General features: G+C 39.6%; 3 protein-coding genes across 5 annotated transcripts in view; 2 read left to right on the forward strand and 1 right to left on the reverse strand.

Moving 5' to 3' along the window:
* The window catches only part of TMED2 (transmembrane p24 trafficking protein 2), a 6,980-nt gene extending 445 nt beyond the window's left edge, over positions 1-6,535 (forward strand). Inside the window, exons 2-5 of one of the 2 annotated variants that reach the window (XM_026058727.1) lie at positions 1,316-1,508; positions 1,928-1,948; positions 3,815-3,922; positions 5,029-6,535. In XM_026058727.1, the coding sequence (XP_025914512.1) occupies positions 1,316-1,508; positions 1,928-1,948; positions 3,815-3,922; positions 5,029-5,153 (447 nt within the window). In that variant the 3' untranslated portion in view covers positions 5,154-6,535. The remainder of the gene's footprint in view (positions 1-1,315; positions 1,509-1,927; positions 1,949-3,814; positions 3,923-5,028) is intronic. The other variant, XM_026058728.1, reaches the window with a different exon arrangement.
* A 493-nt stretch (positions 6,536-7,028) lies between these two features.
* Positions 7,029-16,523, forward strand: DDX55 (DEAD-box helicase 55). Of its 2 annotated transcripts, XM_026058729.1 has the most exons (14): positions 7,057-7,170; positions 7,496-7,546; positions 7,642-7,728; positions 8,326-8,417; positions 8,543-8,605; positions 9,341-9,490; positions 9,655-9,844; positions 10,456-10,538; positions 10,958-11,089; positions 12,227-12,319; positions 13,033-13,147; positions 13,937-14,105; positions 14,744-15,036; positions 15,935-16,170. In XM_026058729.1, exons 1-14 carry the CDS (start codon positions 7,063-7,065, stop codon positions 16,100-16,102), a joined length of 1,794 nt encoding a protein of 597 aa, XP_025914514.1. In that variant the 5' UTR covers positions 7,057-7,062; the 3' UTR covers positions 16,103-16,170. The 2 variants fall into 2 exon arrangements, with proteins under 2 accessions (XP_025914515.1, XP_025914514.1); XM_026058730.1 differs by lacking the exon at positions 7,496-7,546 and having other exon boundaries at positions 7,029-7,170; positions 15,935-16,523.
* On the reverse strand, positions 16,413-20,334 carry EIF2B1 (eukaryotic translation initiation factor 2B subunit alpha). Its single transcript, XM_026058731.1, has 6 exons — positions 20,240-20,334; positions 19,636-19,748; positions 18,676-18,744; positions 17,619-17,694; positions 17,293-17,418; positions 16,413-16,862 (listed from the first exon to the last, which is right to left on the reverse strand). Exons 1-6 carry the CDS (start codon positions 20,330-20,332, stop codon positions 16,707-16,709), a joined length of 633 nt encoding a protein of 210 aa, XP_025914516.1. The 5' UTR covers positions 20,333-20,334; the 3' UTR covers positions 16,413-16,706.
* Positions 20,335-20,340: the final 6 nt, after the last annotated feature.

The following is a 20,340-nucleotide window of genomic DNA, read 5'->3' on the forward strand; positions in this document are numbered from 1 at the left end:
GGGACCGGGCCCTGCGCGCTCGCCCCCCGCCGCACACGGGAGGCCCCGGCGCGCCCGGCAGCTCGGAGCGGGGCCGGGAGGGCGGCGGGCGGGAGGAGGCTGCTCTGCCGAGGTGCGGGGCAAAGACTGACTCGAGCGCGGCTCAAGTGGCCCGTGGAGTTTTGGGGCCGTCCCGCCGCCGGCCTGCTGGGCAGAAGGGCTCCCTCCGCGGCTCGGGTCCGGCCCGCGTGACGGCTTGGACCGTATGGAAGAGGATGAGGTGCCGCTTCTGGCAGTTACGTTGCCCGAGCGTAAGCGCTCGTCATTTCTGCTATTTCAGCAGAAGGTACCGCGCAAGGAAAGCCTTTTTCTCTTCCTCCGTTTTCAGAGCCCTTCTCTTGAATTTTTCATCCTTATTCCATTCTGCATAGTCTTGTTAAATCAAACCTTTTGTTGGAGAGGAGAATGAGCAGGGTTGCTCTKTACCGAATGGTCTTGTTTTTTCTGGGAGTGATGCTTCTTCTTTTGAGTCAAAAGGTGTTATCTTGTTTAGTCAGGTTGATTGCTCTCCTAAAAGTTGTAGGTAAGTCTTTTTCTTCAATAARGCATCAAATCAGTAAGAGAATACTAAAAATTTCTTTCATCTTGGTAAAGACCAGGTAGTTGTTTGACTAGTATAACTTAGCCATGTGAGAGTTGTCTCTGAGATCAGATATAATCGTTTAAAGCTACGCACCACTTTGATGCAGGAAAGAAAGTCAGGAAGCTATGAAACCGCATTTTAATGTCAGCAGCTGGATTTGGTGGCCTCTTGGGGTGGAAGTCCTAAGATTGTAGTGACCCTGAGCACTCAGTACTGTGGCCCTGGCTCCATCTGAGATGGCAACTGCAACAATACACAGTTGTATGCCTGAAGTAGTATTGACATACTGGAGAATTTTTTTTTCCCCTGCCCTTTTTGCTTTCCTTCAAACATCAGAGATAAGGTTTCCCCTGCAGTTATTCATTTGGCTAATGGCCAGAGCTGTAGATAGATTGTGGTTCGCTTGTTCTTGAATGCTTCTTATCTTGACTATGGAAGAAAAGTAGATCTTGGCCAGTAAGAGAGGCTTTCATATAGCTTTCTTTACCGAGAGCTTTTTTTAAAAAAGGTTCCTAGGCAAAAAAATGCAGCACTACTTTTGGGCTGTGGGAGGGAAGATATAAAGGCGATCAGATTACAGATGCTATTGGTAAGTCTGACTGGATAACTTCAGAATATGCATGCAYTACTGTAATGATGCATATAAAAACTTGTCTTAAATCAAATATATGATATTTTATTCTCCCCATCCAGATTACAGGGCCTGATAATAAAGGGATTTATAAAGGCGATCGAGAGTCCAGTGGAAAATACACATTTGCTGCCCACATGGATGGAACTTACAAGTTTTGCTTTAGCAACAGAATGTCCACCATGACTCCCAAGATAGTGATGTTCACTATTGATATTGGGGAAGCTCCAAAGGGGCAAGACATGGAGACAGAAGGTGAGGAAAACTCCTGGAAAGAACTTAGCTCTGGCTTGGGAGCTTTTCCCTACATGCCTGACTTTGGAACTTGACTAGCATTCTCAGAATTCCTGTTTCTGCAGCCTGTCTAGTTAGCTGTTTTCTTGCACAGCTAAAATGGATATGGATGTTTTTAGACCTCATTACACAACCTAATGCAAAAACACCAGGGAATCACTCGGCTATCGGCAGAAACTAATGCTTTCATCCTGTAGTCTTTTCCTCAGTTTCATTCTCTGATTTCTAGTTTGCTCAGCAGTATGTAGATTACTACATGCATTAGTTGAGCTCTTTGATAAATGTGCTAATATATAAATTTTCTCTTAGCCATGTAAGTTACTGTTTTATCTGCAGCCTTTTGTCCTGTACTTGTGTTCATCTCTTACACTTTTCTCTAGGTGGTGGAGATACCTGGGATGGTATGTGTACTGCTTTTTGAAAGCTCATTAGCATCCTGTCTTGTGCATATGTTTATTCACTAACATCTAACGTCTGCTTTTTCTCTTTAACATCTGTTTGTAGCATGAGAATGTCTTTTTAATAAACTACATATAAGGTCTGATTCTGAGTGATGCTGAGCACCTGCAAGCTTCCATTGAGAGGTTTAGATACTTAGCAGCTCTTGGGATCAGGTCCTTGAACTGTCCATGACAGTTTGTCTTCAGGTGATTATTTATGGTTAACAGAAGACATGATCAGAAGTTTTAGGTGGAATTGAGCTAAAGCACTGAACATCCAGGGACGTTAGATATTTTAGGTGGTGTTTGCTTTCTGTTGCTAAAGTAGGTGTTGGATAATCAAGGACTTTTGGAGGCAACAGACTGCTGCTTTTAGGTTATGAATTCACAGTAATGTTACAAGGGGAAAAAGTTGAAACGTGTCGTTTGCTGTAAAATAAATGATTGTATTGGTTAACAAACTGTAAAGTTTTATTTAGAAAACACTAACTGTAGCTAGAAAGACAATAAATTCTTGTTTTCTATTTTAGCAAGTATGTAACTGTGTGAAGTGAGTGCTTGATATCTCTTGAAATATTTAACAAATACCTAACTTYTGAGTTTTTTTTAAAGACTCAGTTAAATCCTTTATTAAGTCTGAATATGATATCTGTTGTAAAGAATATTAATATGGCTTTAGATTTTTAAGGCAAACGCTTTTCTTTAAGAGTATTTTTTTCAGTGAGCTTAAAACAATCCATACAACTGTAATCTCCTCTCTTACTAATAAACYGCACATATTGCGGTGACCAGTTGGCCATGCAATTTATGATATTAGTAAAGCAAGTAAACTATTAGTAACTATTAGTAAACTGTTCAGATTATTGTAACTTGTATCAGCTTTATTTTCTGGTCCTCTTTCTGACTGTTCCACCAAAGATAAATATGTTGAATAGCTTTATTTTCAGCTTGTGATACAAGGTAGCTTCAAAGTCAAGTATGTCCCTTCAATATACGCATTGCTTTTTTCATCTTGGTGCTAGAAAACTTCAAAAATTACTTGAATAATTTATAATTTTTGTAAGTGGACAATTTTTTGAGCATGAAGGTGTTAAAAAGATCCTGTGGTTGACAGTCAGATCACTAAATCTTGGATCTTTGGTCCTTCCATTTGCTGAGCTATCTCAAGCTAGTTTTCTGTTGTCATTGGTTTGTTATTTCCCTCCTCCTCTGCTTTCATGACAATACCAGACCCTGAGGCCAGTTCCTGCCCTCCTCCAGGCCCCTTTGGCATTGTTTCTGCTGAATGCCGTGCTTGACTAAATAGGAAGATCTCAATACATAGTATATTGCTTCAGAAAGTCATCTTGGTTTGCCAACATCSTGATCGTAAGCTAATTTCTCAGTTRTTCTATTTTGGCAAGCTTAACAACTAGTAAAAGCGGTAATGTTAAATTGTTTGCAACATATTGGGTATATTAGCAAAGTAGGCACTAGTGTGGTATTGATCTCATGTGTTTTTATATTCTATTTTCTTGAGACGTATGCCCGTATTGGAAATAAGTGGTCTGTACTGACTCTAACTTGGGCATCCTCTGTCTTCTAGTTGGATGTGGAGAAAGACGTTTGCCTGATCATTAAATACCATAGAGACTCGTTTGGAAAAATACTACTATGACAACAAAACTTAATTTTGCTGCAAGACTGTACAGACTGTACAGCTGTACAGACTGCATTTTTCAGAACTTCCTATATGGCAGGAAATTAAGTGTAACTGTTCATCCATTTTAAGAAATTGTTTTTTGAGTCAGTAACAGACTTTTTGATGCTTCTGGAATTATTCTGCAGCTCATCAGAACAAGCTAGAAGAGATGATTAACGAGTTAGCAGTGGCCATGACAGCTGTAAAGCATGAACAGGAATACATGGAAGTTCGTGAGAGAATACATAGAGCAAGTATGTGTCTTTATTTGATTTAAATGCCTTTTCCCATCTCCCGAATGTATTTTAAACGATGATTTTTCAAGTTCAAGTCCTTGAAAGCTATTCCAAGTTAAAAACCTTTAGAACAAGTTATGATAGTCCTGCCAGTATGATAAAGAACATGGTTAGCATTTGCAATCTCCTTTAAACTGGTTTACCTCTCATGTCGTGAAGATTGTTACTCAAAATAATCTTTGCTTTGTTGCTGTAAACTTATACTTTTTTTTATAAATGGCATATTCATGAAGATAATTAGTAATGATATGATTTTCAGTGGTAGACTTTGGCTGAACTATTATTGCATCCTTGAGATGGGTATGGCTTAATAATTGAGCCAAAGTCTCTCTTAAATAGTTTGTTGAAATAGAGCAGAACTACTGTTACTTCTGAGTAGAGAATGTRGTTACCTCACAATCCTCACTTTCTGAAATACAGCCTTTTTTTTTCTTTTAGTACTATTGTGGGAGCTAAGGTAAGGAGTGCATTAGTRGAAGCCCAGCAAGAATAAAGGGCAAATATTTTTTTAATAGGAAAATACAACATTATATTAAGCAGTGGCCCCTGAGCTTTTTAAATTGATGGATCTCTGCAGTTAATGACTAGTTTTCTTTTGTTGCTAGCAGTCTAATTTAAGAAACTGCTGAATCTTTAGAGCCAAAGATGAACCTTTAGAAATTTGAAATTCCCCACTTGACTTTGAGGCCTGAAAATGTGACTGTTACTTGAAAAAGGAAGTGGCTCTGGTTGGCAGTTGTACGCTGCTGTCCAGGCTTTTTGAAGGTGGACATGATATAAAAAGATGCTAGTGTATGCCCAGAGTTGGTGTTAACATACCTGCTTGAATAGCTTTCCATTGCTTGGAGAGCAAGATTCAACAGAGGAAGATAAACCCCCTGAGCTGTCAGTTCTCATCTTTAAGACTGCAGAGTCCTTCTCAAACATTTGTGCTGATGTACAGAAATTATCAGGGTGAGGCTTATGTGCAGTACTTCGGTTCTAATGACATGTATGTTTCTAAATAAAGTATGTTTTAGATTTGTTTTAAATGCTATGTCACTTACTTGGATTTTTTTCAACAGTTAATGACAACACAAACAGCAGAGTGGTCCTTTGGTCATTCTTTGAAGCTCTTGTACTAGTTGCCATGACACTGGGACAAATCTACTATCTGAAGAGGTTTTTTGAAGTCCGAAGAGTTGTTTAAGAATACTTTTCCTGATCCTGGATTTCAGTTCACTGTCTACCAAACATCTTGGTCACAAAGAAGTCATTTAGTTTCTAAACCCTCTTTACTGAACTTTAAAACTTATTTGCTTATGTTTCTTCCTAGTTAAAATGAAATGTTTTTATATATCTTCTGTAGCAAAAGCTGTGCTAAAATCTCATCACTTAATTGGCATAATTTTTTCACTGAAATCTGCCTAGTCTGTATGCTAAGCGAGGTCCAAGCAAGCTGCAAATGCTGTAATTCAACCGTAGTAATAAGCAATGGTGATGTCTTTTTCTAACTTTGTTTTTTCTGTTTTCATAAGCACTTGCAGTTCTATCTAGGGAAACGGTACAGGGCCCTAATGTGACCGTTGGCGTTTTGACATCTTTAACCTTGTAGTAGGTGTTAGGAAATCAAAATAATCCCTTTTTCACTTACATAAACTGCCAAGGAGGAACAATTGGAACTCTATTCTGAAAATGAATAGAAGACAGCTGACAACTTCCAATCTAGTATGCATACCTAGTTACTGTTTAAAAGAAACRCCTTCAGTAACTATCTTAATTATATCAACTTGTTTCCTAAGTTCTTTTTTTAATTAAATAGTTGATATAAAAATACGTTCTCTCCTCTCATTACCAAATGCTCATCATACAGTTTTCAGTTTTTCACGGGTTTATATCAAAGCCAATTGTGTGCAGTGTCTTGGCAAACAGTAGTTAACCCCTTGGTTTTTGCAGGTCCAAAGCTCAGACTGTTGGCACTATTGCAGAGTGCATTAGTGTTCAGGAAACTGGATTCCTGATGCCAAAGGGTTAATGGTTCTGGGGGGTTATTGCAATGCTATGCAGCCCTTGTATTTAAGTTAAGTGGCAGTCTCTGCCATTATCTGGTCATAATTAGCGTAATGCTAAATACCGGTGTGTTTTCTTTTTCAGGCACATGTAGATTTTTGTTTTTGTATAAAGTTACTTTTCTTGGTATCTGATGATGGGTTTAAAAATTAAAGAAGTGTCTGGTGTGGGTGCTGAGCCAGGATTATGTTGTGACTGATGTATATTAGTTGTAATCATTTTGGGGGCGGGGCGGGGTCTTTTCCAGGGGGGAGCCTCTACAAGTAACACACAACAGTTTTGTACAATTAATTTAAAATTTGTTACAGGTTTTCATGTTCAGGTAAAGTTTTTTCAACCTTGGGCAAACACTTGCAGCAGTTCTTCAGAAAGGTGGCTATTACACCTTATTGCAACTGTTGTGTGCCAATATTTTTGTGTAAAAACACTCAAATTGAATTCAAAGATGTACATTTAAAATTGCTTGTGAATCTAAATATGACCCAGGTTCGATAAATAAAACAAATTCTTTAAGAAAAGTAACTTTGTATTTTTTTTCCTTTGATGCTTTAAAGAACGTACTATTCAACACTCAAAGCTGTTGCTTAAATATCTCTTAGAAAAATGGATATGAGGAATTCATCCGCATGCTGTCGCACTTTGTGAGGGGGAAGAAATTGCAGGTAACGGTGAATCCGCGGCCTGGCTGCGCTTCGGGCGTCGCGGGGCTCCTGGGTGACCCGCAGAAGCGCGTGTGGTGCCAGGGGGCATCAAAATACCGCTTTGTGCTGCAGCCGGGTGAAGAAGGAAGGCAGAGCTCCTGCTCGCGTGTTTTAAAAGCAGGACTGTGGCGGCAGCGAGCAGCTACCCGTCGTGCGCCGCTCGCGTTTTCTCGCGAAGGACCCAAAAAGCAGCAGCGGCGGCGCCGCGCTGGCGGCCGGGGGCGGAACGGGCGCGCGGCGGAACGGGCGCGCGGCGGCGCCTGTTTCCGCGCGGACCCGCCGCGGCCGGACCGGATGGGGGGGGGGGGGACGGCGGGGCGGCGGACGCGGCTGAGGCGGCCGCCCAAGATGGAGGCGGTGACGGAGGGCGGCTGGGCCTCGCTGCCCGTGGCGCTGAGCCCGGGCGTGCTGCGGGCGCTGCGCGGCCTCGGCTTCGCCCACATGACCCCCGTGCAGGTGAGGGGCCGCCCTGGGGCCGCCCTTCCCGGCAGCCCGCGGCAGGCCAGGCCCGAGGAAGGGGAGCGGGGCGGGTGCGAGCCGCGCCGGGGGAGCCGGGGCCGCTCGTGGGCATCGGCGGCGTCGCGGGCACGGTCGTAGCCCGGAGCAGCCGCTCTCTGCCGCTGCTGGAGCGGTCTCCGCACTCGGTTTTCCTGTCGCTACCACGGCGCGCCAATATTCACAACAGCTTTGATATCTCCCGGGGGGACTTGGCCTCTGTGAGATTTAGTCAATAAACCAGACCAAAATTCAACTATTCACGTGATTTTTATTTATTTTTTAGTCTGCCACCATTCCTCTCTTTATGAGTAATAAAGATGTTGCTGCAGAAGCGGTGAGTGGTTTTGGTTTTGTTTTTTGCAGTCGATTTCCTTGTTTTTTCTCCTTTCTGGCACTGAGAAAGGGCTGACTCTGTTTCGCTTCTCGCAGGTAACAGGCAGCGGCAAAACCTTAGCGTTTGTAATTCCCATCCTAGAAATTCTTCTCAGACGGGAAGAAAAATTAAAGAAAATGCAGGTAAGATTAATTTCTTCGGTTCTGAATGTTTAAATATGTTTTTAGAATATGCAGATAAGATTAGGGATTTCAGTAAAAATATGTATAAAGTAAGATTACATACATATAAAGCCATTGCTTGTTCAGCTTTTTAGTACAGTGGTAAAAATGAACTGTTTGAAATTAAAAAAAAAATAGGGTACTTTCTTTGCACTTAGATATTGCTTTTTATTTAACACAATCAAAACTGGCTTCTGAGCTGTTAGGAAAACATTTTAAAATATCAGATATGACCTACTGCAAACAAGAGACTGATCGGATGCTTTTTGCATCTATTGACTTTGTATATGTTTTAGTTTACACAACAGTTGCGCTATTATTTGCAGTTAGATATTATCAGATACTGTTCTTTGAGCGGAAGTATTTTGCAGACTGATTTAAAACCTCTTTCACAGATGTTCTGTTATTCACTATACTTCATTACATTTCTGTTGGAAGTGTTTTGTCTGATACTAGGTTCATAAACATGGCTTATATTCACTTACCTTGTAAGGGACTGTTTTGCCTAAATCTTTATTCTGTCTTTTTCTGTAATTTCCTTTTGTTTTTCATGTGCAGGTTGGAGCTATAATTATCACACCAACAAGAGAACTAGCTATTCAAATTGATGAGGTGCTATCGCATTTCACAAAACACTTCCCCAATTTTAGGTGGGTGAACTTTAGACTTGTCCTGACAACCAACCCTTTTTCTTTGGACTTCTGTGATTCATAAACTAGCAAAAAACAAGGATGATTCAAATCTTTCTGKTTTTTTTTTTGTTTGTTTGTTTTAGTCAGATTCTTTTAATTGGTGGTAGGAATCCCATGGAAGATGTTGAAAAGTTTAAAGAACATGGGTAAGTTGATTGTCAAAAACTTAAATTGATGCCTCTCAATTGTGGTTTTCTCCTAGTCCTTAGAGTTTTCAAGTTAGGGCATCCTAAAATTTAATGGTACCACTTAAGTATGACAGAGTATGTGCTGAAGAAGTTGTGGATTCTTTTCCTTGAGTTAGATATACCATAATGAGAGGGTGATGAGACAGTAGGCAGGGATCATATGTGAAATCAGTACCATTTACATGCTGTCTGGGTGAAGAACAGTGTACAGCATGGTGAGCTGAAAACTGTTTTCACTTAGTATTTTGCTTGCCTCCTTTAGTGTAAATGGAGTAGGCTCTAATGAAATTGAGACTGTGCTGATTAATAATTTTTCAGAAGTATTCTGTGGTGATACTGATGGATAAATTTTGAAGCAAAATACATACACTTGTTTACCACTGGCTTTTGCATGGAGGTACCAACGATTTCTTTTAGCTGATAATTGCTTTTTATAGCTGCTAAGCATATTCTAAATATGTAGAACCACAAATCATGTGCTTTCGCCTGAGAGTTCTACTCCAGTCAACATAGTATCAAAGCAACTGAAGTATGAATACAGTTAGTAGTAGCAAACTGAAATTTTTTTGTGTTATCCACCAACATCCGGTCAATTTGAATGCAGGTTTATGGTGTGATAACTATGTTAGCCACCCTCTCAGAATCCTTAGCCTACACAATTACAAAGTTTCTGTATGTCCTTATCACAAACAGTGGGAACATCATTGTAGCTACACCGGGCCGCTTGGAAGATCTTTTCAGAAGAAAAGCGGATGGGCTGGATCTAGCAAGCTGTGTGAAGTCACTTGATGTGTTGGTATTAGACGAAGCAGACAGACTTCTAGATATGGGCTTTGAAGCAAGGTATTTAAATTCTAGCAATACTTCTGATGTTTTAAGTTAGTTTATGTAAGATTCATGTGAATGAGCCTGGCCTACAAATGACTTGTAAAATTAGTTTTGTTCCAGTGATTAAACTTCTTTCTGAGGGAAATGGGACATTTATGTTTACATGTGCTTACTTGCAGTTTAAATGCCATTCTGGACTTTTTGCCCAAGCAGAGACGGACAGGGCTGTTCTCAGCAACTCAAACTCAAGAAGTGGAGAACCTGGTGAGAGCAGGTCTTCGGAATCCTGTTCGCATCTCGGTGAAGGAGAAGGGAGTGGCAGCGAGCAACACTCAGAAAACTCCAACGCGACTGGAGAACTATTACATGGTGCGATCCTCTGTGCTTCATGGTAGTCCGTCATTCCCTCTTGCTTTTCCCTGGTCCCATCAATAACTTTTTAAATCTTGGCCAATTTTGGTCTCATTAATAGAGGACGCAGGGGTCTGAAAGGTATAAAGCTCTTGCAGATTCTCTAAAAATCAGTAACCAAGCTGAGGAGAAAGATCCAAATTAGCAACCACGTTGCTGGCTGCTGTATGAGTTCTGTTGCCTGTTCTGTTTGACCAGGCAGGAATTGTCATAACTCAAAACTAGCTGCAGCTCTGTGGCTCCTTGACTTCTTTATAGTGAGAGGATATGGGAGGGATATCCGGCTGTTTTAGGGAAGTGGCTGAGGAAAACCTGAGATATTGCTGTAGGAAAGGTATTACAGCTGGGGATGGGAGGACTGGGAGCTCAAGTATATATTTTTACTTAATATARATAAAAGGGTAATATCCTGGAATATGATGTATTGTGGTACACATGATCAGTATCAATAGATTATGTCTGTGGGCCTCTCTCAGTGCACAAATGAGCCCCAGTGAATGGAGGAAATGGGCAAATCACTTTGTATCTGCTCTTTTTTTTTAACTTTTTTTTTCTTTTGCATTGTGTAGATATGCAAAGCAGATGAAAAATTTAATCAGTTGGTGCATTTTCTTCGACAACGCAAACAGGAAAAACATCTGGTCTTTTTCAGGTAATTCCATTTGGGTTTCACTGTGAAAACAGTGCAGTGTTTTATTACTTAAATTCCAACACTGTGCTCAGTGTTGAAAAGGACATAGCTAGTCTTTGGCCGAGAGTGCTTATATTTTACAAGGTGATTGATTTTAACAGCTGTCTTGTAGAATACAGTGTTTAAGAAGTGATTGATCATTGCTTCGAGGGAGGATTGCAGTATATTTTACTAAGCAGACCATATGAATTTATGCATTTTTAAAGTAAGGTGTTGTAGATAATTATATGTTAATTATAAAAATGATGTGCCTATTTTAAATAAAAATAGGCCATAGTGTATGTTTTTGAAAGGTCTCAGACCGCTTTAGCATGACTGTCTAAATCAGATTAAAAATGTTGCGTAAGCTTTTGCTTTTATGCGTTTTTTTATCACAACAGTACATGTGCCTGTGTGGAATACTATGGGAAGGCTTTGGAATCCTTAATTAAACAAGTGAAAATAATGTGCATTCATGGAAAAATGAAACACAAACGTAACAAGATTTTTACCGAGTTTCGGAAGCTCCCAGGGTAAGAATATATGAATAGACTTAAGCCCGCCAAAAGTAGAAATAGTAAGGGTTGTGTAAGTGGCACAAGCATATTCTCAGGTACAATTAAGTGCAGAAGAGTGGGCTTGTGCTGATGAGAAAGATGCAACTAACTGCTTACAGAGTTAGGGTAGTACAAATGGTGTAAATTAGAAATAATAACTTTTAACTGTGCTACTGTATTGAATGACAGAGAAATTAATGTATTTGTAAAGGACATAAATTATGCTTAGGTACACAAAGTATAATTACAAACAAAATGAAGATATGACTGGAGCATGTCCAGCCTAATTTAGATAATCCATGTAGCAGCATGAAAGATGCAGGGACATAGATTTAGGATATCCTGCAGCTGGAGTTCCTCTAGAGTTTGTGCTGCACTTGCTAGTCAAACCTACACACTGAAGCCCATCCGCATGGCTGCAGTGGGCACGCTGTGCTGACACGTGCTGCAATCCCACATTAGCTTTGCAGGATAAATGTATCCCTCAGAAGGGACACGGTAGCGAACAGAACATAGTCTGGTGGTGACCAGACTAGAAACCCAAGATACTATTTTATTAGCATGTGACCAAGAATATGGCAACATGATGCTGTGTTTCGCCTGCAGAAGAGTATTCCTCGTCAGTTTTGCAGGATGCTCAGTTAAGAGAAACTTGCCCTGTTTGCTGTCATTTTTATTGCATGGGAACTGAGTTTTAGCTTTTTGTATTTAAAAAGAAAGAATTACCAACAGAGTGGAAGAGCAGCTTTTTAAAATAACATGCCAAAACTGTCAGCTTGTTAGGTCTTTTATTAAAGCATTTATAGTATTTGTATCAGCTGTGGTGAATGCAAATGGTGAATTAAAAACAGAACTCGTAATAGGGAATTGATTTTTCTTAGTGATATGTTGGCTCTTTCATAAACCACATTCCTTTTCGTAATGTTGTATAGAATTTTTATCTAGTGAAAGCTGTAACTGGCTTTTACTATGTTGTTTCTTTTCAGAACACAAATGTTTTAAAACATTTTGTTCCTCATTCTCCAGTGTAGCTGCAGAATACACAGTTGTGGGGAGATTGGTACGTCTCACTAAGTGACAATTTAATGAAAGCATGCTTTTTCTTCTTCCTAGTGGCATTTTAGTTTGCACTGATGTGATGGCCCGTGGCATAGACATTCCAGAAGTACACTGGGTTTTACAGTATGATCCACCTAGCAGTGCAAGGTACAATTTCACATCTTAAGAACCTTTACTCTGCTTCTTCTCATGCTACTGTACTGCTTAAATACAAATTGGGAACATACTACTGTGGAAAACACATTTACCCTCTGCCTGAAAGTTAGTGTGAATAAACACACGATGCGTGAACAAGGGAGGCTGGAACATGGCAATTTTGTTGTAATTGATATGACTTTAAGTGTCACTTACATGTGTTGTACATACATAAGTCAAATGGGTTAATGCCATTAAAATGGCTGTTGCCAGTTATATTTGTAGAAGGAGACTCTCCAGTGTAAGGGGTAGTATGAGAATATCAAAGAAGTAACGGGAAGTGAAATACTAGGGTGAATGAGAGCAGAGATGAAAGCAAGCACGGAGCTGTTCAGGGATGGAAATTGAAAGTTCAAATGAAATGAGCTTTTCCTTGCGTTTTAACTTCCATTGTCATAATTCTCCCTAGAGCTTGCTTAAACTCCCCCCTCCCAAAAGAGATCCACCTTGTTTTAGTAGGCATTCCTGAGAATTGAGAGTGGGACTGTTAGGAGTGTTGTACTGTATTTCAGTGATTCCTGTTGGTTGTTAAAATTACTAGTTTAGGTCAAAAGTACACAGCACTCTAGACTTTTCATTGCACAGAACTTGCCCTTTCACTCACTATCTAATACTTTAACAGCAAACTGAGCATCTCCTGTTAAACCAGCTCTATGTCGTTTCAGTGCCTTTGTGCATCGGTGTGGTCGAACAGCACGGATTGGCAATGTAGGCAGTGCACTGGTATTTTTGCTTCCCATGGAAGAATCATATGTTAACTTTCTCTCAATCAACCAAAAGGTTAGTAGACTTTTTTTTTTCCCCCTAAGCAGGAAAGGGTAAGAGACAAACAGACTCCAGAAGCTTAGTGATAGGAATTTTAAAATCAGAATTCATAGGGCTTAAGATCATATGCATAGATTTTAGCAGAGGCAAATAATTAAAAAAAGACAAGAGCTTCTTATTAATCGTTGCATTCAACTACTTGTTAGAACACAATTGCTGCCTGTTTTACCTATTGAGCCATGTTTTGGCTCAATAGCGCTGTCTGTTTTACCTACTGAGGAACATGTAATGCATCTAGTAAGGAATTGTTTTTTCCAAAGGGTGTAGATTGAGCATTTCTGGAACACAGTGCTGGCTTCCACTGCACTGCCACTTGGTATGCTGCCCCTCTGCACTGCCAAAAAATAAACCTGCCAGAAAAAGTTTATTAACTTGGATCGCTTCCCTTATCTGATCCTGCATTAATGGAATTAATTGTATAAAATCTCTAGAGGCCTGCAAATGAGAATGTACCTTGACAAGGCGTTAGATTAAAGTCTTGCCTCTTCTGAGCTGCAGTGTGGGAGCCCTTCTCCTGGGCTAGAACAACTGTTTGTGAGGCTGAATGGGAGTGTTGAAATGACCAAATAAAAGAGGGGGTAAGGAGAAAGGAAGAAAGCTAAGTGTTAAAAAAAAGGACTGGGGGGAAATACTCTGCCCTCAAAGCTCCCTGAAGATTAACTGGAGAAGAACTCTGTGTTTGAAGCTTCATAATTCATTTTTAATCATTCAGCTGAACTTTTACATTTCTTTTCTGGTTTTCAGTGTCCCATGCAGGAAATGAAACCGCAGAGAAACGTGTTAGATCTTCTACCAAAACTGAAGTCTATGGCCCTAGCTGACAGAGCTGTGTTTGAGAAAGGAATGAAAGCATTTGTGTCTTATATCCAGGCTTATGCCAAACATGAATGTAATCTGATCTTCCGAATAAAAGGTAATTCTCAGCAGGGGCTGTTATCTTTTTACTATTCTGCAGAAGACTGTATTTGCTTTAGCAAAAAACGTGTGTTACTGTCCAGAAGATACAACTACTGATTCCTGTTCTCAAAGCTACTTTCTGCAGTGTCAAATGCTGACAGTATTTGACATCATCAGAGTTGAATATCACCTGACTGTGACTGAATGGCTGTGAAACTTCTCTTTAGGGAAGGTGACTATCCCATTTTACAACAAAAGGGGATGCTAAAACTTCATGGGGTTTTTTTTGTCCTTGGTGGTGGTTTATTTTTTTTTGTTTTGTTTTGTGACTTGAACCACACCTTTGGAAATCAAAGTCCCAAAGAGCAATTAATTGCTAATTAAATGAGATGAGCTCATCTCAGATCATTCTAAAAGCTCAAACAAGCCCCTGGGAAATACAGGGTTCTTTTGAAAGGCCTGGATCTCAGTTTGCTACAGAAGGGGCTGGTGAGACCAAAACTGACATTAAGCATAAATAGAAGTGACTTTGTTTTGTTACCAGTATTAAGTGTAGAAGGCAAGCAATATAGTAAGACTCTTTTCTGTGATTTGCTAAATTAGGTTAACTCTTTATCCTGCAAGAAACTGACTTTATAATCTTTATTTTAACAGATCTGGATTTTGCTAGTCTTGCCAAAGGTTTTGCCTTGCTAAAGATGCCAAAGATGCCTGAACTAAGAGGAAAATGTTTTTCAGACTTTGTTCCAGTCACTGTTAATACAGACTCCATTCCATTTAAGGATAAAAATAGAGAAAAACAGAGACAAAAACAATTAGAACAACAAAGAAAGGAAAGACAGGAAAATGGAGGGAAAAAGAAATTCATAAAGAACAAAGCCTGGTCAAAGCAAAAAGCCAAAAGGGAAAAGAAAAAGAAAGTAACAGCTAAAAGGAAGCGTGAAGAGGTAAACTCTGCCCATTCTATTAAACTGCATGCCGTTACAACAGCATAGGTCCATGCTTTCACAAGGCAAAAAAGCAGTGGGATTTTAGTTTAACAGGAGCTGGGTACATTGCAAAATTGCTGACTGTCTGCATTGACTTTCTAGGACCCCTATAGGTAAAACCTAAAAAGTTTTTGGCACTCTGATGGTAGTGAATAACGCTGTGAGCATGTTGCATAGATTTCTCTTGTCAGAGGTCCAGCAGCCTGGGATGATGGTGGAGAGGAAGGACAGTACTTGATTTTTTTAATGTTCTTAATTCAGCAAGTATAACAATTAGATAAAATCTCCGACAGGGGAATTTGGTACAGTTTCCTGCTTGGAAAAATCTGGGTTGTAAACATCCCTTGGGGTGTGTGTGGGGGAAGCACAATGTATATTGTGAGACTTCAAACCCTGTGGCATTTAGAATCCAGCACAGGCAAAAAACAGCAATAGAAGAAATACCCCAATGAGCACTTTACCTTTTAACTGAAGAAAGAGACTGTTTTTTTTAGAAAACCATGCACTTCTGATTCCTTTAAGTCCAGACTTTCCTTGGGACCATCTTAGTATTATGTAGGAATAAAGGTTAGAAAAAGCATACCATCTAATTAATGCTTTTCTTACTGTCCTTCATTCACTCATTCTGCTATTTATAGAGCATTTTTAACCTTTAGCAATGTTTGTATCGTTTTCTATTTGCTTTACAATAGTATTAACCTATTCTCAAACGAGTCACAGTATAAGATTATTAACGAACATAGGATAGCAATAGATGACAACTAACGGAAGGACTGGTACTAGTCAACTAGGAAGGGCATTTCTGGGTGTTTAGCTCTACAGTTGTGTTTAATTGTTGTTTTTCAACTGTCAACAGGGCTCTGATATTGAAGATGAGGATATGGAGGAGCTGCTGAATGACACCAGACTCTTGAAAAGATTAAAAAAGGGCAAAATTAGCGAAGAAGAGTTTGAGAAGAGGCTAACAGGCAGCCAAAGTAGGCTCAAAGCAGAAACTGTGTCTGACTTGGGGTCTGAAGATTGACAGTCTTGTTCTAACCAGCCTCTTTAAAATACTGCCTATTTCAATAAAACTGTATTTTTATAACAAAATAATGTTGCAAAGAACAAAACTGATCTAATTTCTTACTATAAGAGACCTGGCTTCCATAAATACTTAAGTGGAAGTACAAACAAGCCTGACGTTAAGAACAAACCTAAAAGCACTGCTCTTGTACAGTGTGGCAGGAGCAGCAGATTTCCAACAGCAGGAGCTTTCTGCACTTTTTAATTTTGTTCTGTTCAGATAGGCATCACATCTGTCCCAGATCAGTAAGTGACAGCAGACCTCAGAATGAGTTTGAGAACACAGTAAGGTATTTTAATTTACAATATCAAAACATTCCACCCCTCTTTAAATAATTTATTTTAGGCCTTTAGAAGCCGTAGCAACTTTTTTTTTTTTTTTAAACAGTGGTCCATTCATATGTAATGTTTTGCCTTAAAAATTCAAGAAGGCTGGTAGTTACGTCAATCAACTGTCTTCTCCTTACCATGGCCATATAACTTGCATCATCTTCCAAGTTCTTACAGCTGTGATGGTCACTGAAGAAGGTAATAATACATCCTGTATACTGAGTCTCTCTCTGTTACAGATAGAGTTTAATAAGTTCATCACTGACGGCTGATGGAGTCAATACACCTAGGTCTGTAAACAGTAATGTGATCAGCGATGGTGATGTGTAGTCAATCCAGGGATGCTCCTCTGTTAGATTTTGACTTGTTTTCAGAGTGTCTGCTTTGTACTAGAAGGAAACAGAGACCATTAGCTACCACACAACTGCAAGCTAAAAACCTCCTCGGGGCAAGGGCAGTGCTAGCCTTGAGCAGATACTTGGTATCACTGAAGGAAGTCAGTTGCTATAAATGAGGCACAGGCTAGTGCCATCTTGGCCTCAACTGTTATCTTCTGTACGGAATAAAATTTGTAGTGCTGAAATGTCTCGATTTAGCTGTTTCTTCCCCTCTGCTGCTCCTGTGCCCCAAAAGAATTGCTTTAGGAACTAAATGTTAGTATTAAGACAAATTATGAGATGTTTGACTGTAACACAGAGTAACTGCATATTATATATACTAGAAAGATCCAGGTAAATGAAGACATTCTCAGAAAAAAATTATTCATAGATACATAAGTGTGCATCTTAGCTGGTAAGAAGTAATCTGAATTTCTCTTACCTTAAACTTATCTGGGACATCCTGCTGATTTAGAGGGAAAAGTCTTACAAACTTGAAACTTTCTGCTACAACATAAAATGGCTTATTCTGAGCTTTGGCGCACACTGCAATTTGATTAGTGCCAATCTGTAGAGACAGATGGAAAACAACATGCAGACTCAGTGCTAGTGTGACAGAATGTTGTCGTGTTTCCAAGAAGAAATAGACTTTTCTTGGATAATGTCCAAATAGAAAAGATTTTTCAAAAAACCCTGAATGTTTCAAAGAAAACAAACTCTAGGAGTCTAGAGTTTACAGAATAATGTAATAAACTCACTACCTATTACCTTGTTAATAATTCCTCCGCTTTCAACTACACCTTCAGCTCCAACTAACACCAGGTCCACTTTCTCCATAATGTAGCTGTTTAAGGGGGGGAAAAAAAATCCATGACTCATTGAACATAACAGGAATTAGTAATGAAAACAATCATTCATTTTTCTGAACTAGTCCTAGCTACCTATGCAACTACAGTTGCTGTTGTATATCCTTTTAACGAGCTTTCCTCTGCTTCCCAAGCAGGAATATTAAATAACTATGTCTTCTCCAACCATACCTGACCTTGGTAATTGTGAAAAGGCTTGGAGAAGCTGAATCTCACTAGGGATAATCCTCAGTTACGGGAATGTGGCTATCTTGATAAAATACTAACTGCACAGTGAAGCTTAACTCTGCATTGTAATATCCTTGGCCAGAAACGTGTCCACCTTTCTTTACATCCCTCCAACCTCCACACCATCAACTAAACATTCTGAAGAAGAGAGATTTAATGTGTTACACAACACTTGCATATTTGCCCAGTCAAGCCACTGTCCTCACTGGATTACAGCTGCCTTGGTAGTAAGCAGACTGATACGTATTCTTCTCTTAGAGGCAGCCTGACATGTATTTTGCACTAATGTAAGAACTAGGATTTAGATTTATAATAGTTCTTTCTCATATTTAGTATTTGCTACTTGTACTTACTCTTTGTATTTACTACTAAGCAGTAGTAATTTAGCAATTYGCTTAAAAAAACTGATAGTGCTTATTGTATGCAAATTAGAAAAAATGTAGCCTTTTTGCATAGCACCTCAGTTCTTTTTTCCATGTATCCCCAGATTCTATGCTTAGGCCTGACTTCATTCTTCATTCTAATATGCAAGTATCAAATGCTTGTTTTTTAGCAGGCATATTCTCCTAATTGTGCACGAAAGGTTTAACTTGCTTAGCTTGTTTGGTGACTGTGACACACTAAGTAACAATCTATCTCTGTGCTTTGAACAAGCTTCTAGGAAGCTCATCTGTAACGCTGTCAAAGTAAAATTGGGATGAACAATGTTAAGATATAATGATCAGACTTACCCAACTGCAGCATCTAGAATCACAGTCACGGGAATGTTCAGCTTCCTCAGGGCTTTTGCCATTTTTTGTCTATGAAAATAGCATGTTTGAAGCTTAAAAGTCTTTCTTTAAAGACAATGCTAGAAAAATATTGTCTGAAGGAGTGAAACCCATGACTGCCCATGTTCCCTTGCCACTAGTTTTGGTTTGTGACGTTCCCCCAAAGACAAATAAATTCTTGTGTAGAAATGGAAACAAATTATAATAAACCTGACAAAGTCAAGTCAGTTTTAGCAGTCAGGAATTATAGCTACAGATAGATAAGTCAGGGAAACATTATTAAGATCACCGATTACCTAAGCTGTCTCTGCTTTTTCATCAAAAAGACACAAGAAATAAAGCATGCAGTGTACTGCTAGAAGTTATTTTAGTGAAGCTGATAAATCATATGTAYTTAATTTAGCTAAACATCCTTTATTCTAGTGAAAGATTGGTTAGCAACATTTATTATCCAGTATGTAGGATATATTGCATCCTTCATGCAACCATGTATTCTCTGGAGAGGGAAAGCCTGCTCCCCTGCTATCCGTAATAAACATTATCTGACATTTTCAAACAACATTGCTAGCTAAATATTTTACTTTGCTATGCTTAAAGACTATACTGACTGTTTTGGCCTGCTTCTGAAGCTGACAACCAGAAGTCAGTTGTCTCCCATCACAAAAGGAAAAAAAGTAGATTGTCTGGCACTGACTGAAGGCTTGTAAACCTTTGAGGAAAACCCAGGTAGCACTGTAATGAGGTTATTTAGTACAGGAAATTAATTGTCAATATTGTATTTTTACTTGTCCRGAATAACGTGACATTATTAGTGATACAGTCACCCTTTAAAATGATGCAAACAAACTTAGCAGCTTTTCTTAAAATATGACAGGTTTGATGCTGGCTGATAAATAAAGCACAAAATTAATGTGTACTTGCCCTGCTTGATCTGGCTGTGATTCGGTGACATAAATGCTGAATCGCTTCTTTGACTCAACAGCTGCTTCTAACACTCTGAGGACCACTCTTGAGTAGGCATGTGTCAATATTCGCTGTCAAAAAAACAGGTATTACTTTTTGCTGAGCTTTGCAGAACCTTTGTTACTGTGGTGTCATGGGTTTTACTTCACGCAACTGTCCATCAACTTTAAAATAATACTGTATGTCATTTGTATTATACAAATGATAGGACAGCAAACTACTCCGAGCTGGACTTTATGCGGCAGGTTTTTACACAGCCCTGATGCTGCCAAGGGGTGAGAATCTAATACTTTCAATGGAAGCTTCACAATGCGACTCCTCAGCATCTGGTAGAAGTAGGGCACGAGTCAATGCTGGTTTGCATAGAAATGGATGTAGGGGGAGGGGAAGAGTCTTAAGAAAATAAAGCGAGGGGTGATGTTATGCCTGTGTATCCACGAAAGCCACCACCAGACGACGTTGCCATAAATGGATGCTAATAAATATCAGTCCCCTGCAGCATCCCCGTCGCTGGAAGCAGCAGAGCACCCGCACGAGAGCGAGCCCGCCTCGGCCCACTTACRGCACCATCTCGGATGAAGGGATGGCAGAGCTTGGCGATCTTGTTCCTCGACAGGGAGACCCTCCTGAGGAAGATCTCGCCTCGCTCGATCATGATTTCTT

Source organism: Apteryx rowi, unplaced genomic scaffold (genome assembly GCF_003343035.1).
Source record: "Apteryx rowi isolate R43461 unplaced genomic scaffold, aptRow1 scaffold_15, whole genome shotgun sequence".
NCBI classification, from domain to species: Eukaryota; Metazoa; Chordata; class Aves; order Apterygiformes; family Apterygidae; genus Apteryx; species Apteryx rowi.

What these genes read in the sequence shown, in the direction of transcription:
- DDX55 (XM_026058729.1), top strand. Translation starts at nt 7,063, where the DNA reads ATGGAGGCGGTGACGGAGGGCGGCTGGGCCTCGCTGCCCGTGGCGCTG. An exon ending in CCCACATGACCCCCGTGCAG is followed by an intron (nt 7,171 to 7,495) that starts GTGAGGGGCCGC and finishes TTTATTTTTTAG; the next exon opens with TCTGCCACCATTCCTCTCTT. An exon ending in GATCCACCTAGCAGTGCAAG is followed by an intron (nt 12,320 to 13,032) that starts GTACAATTTCAC and finishes ATGTCGTTTCAG; the next exon opens with TGCCTTTGTGCATCGGTGTG.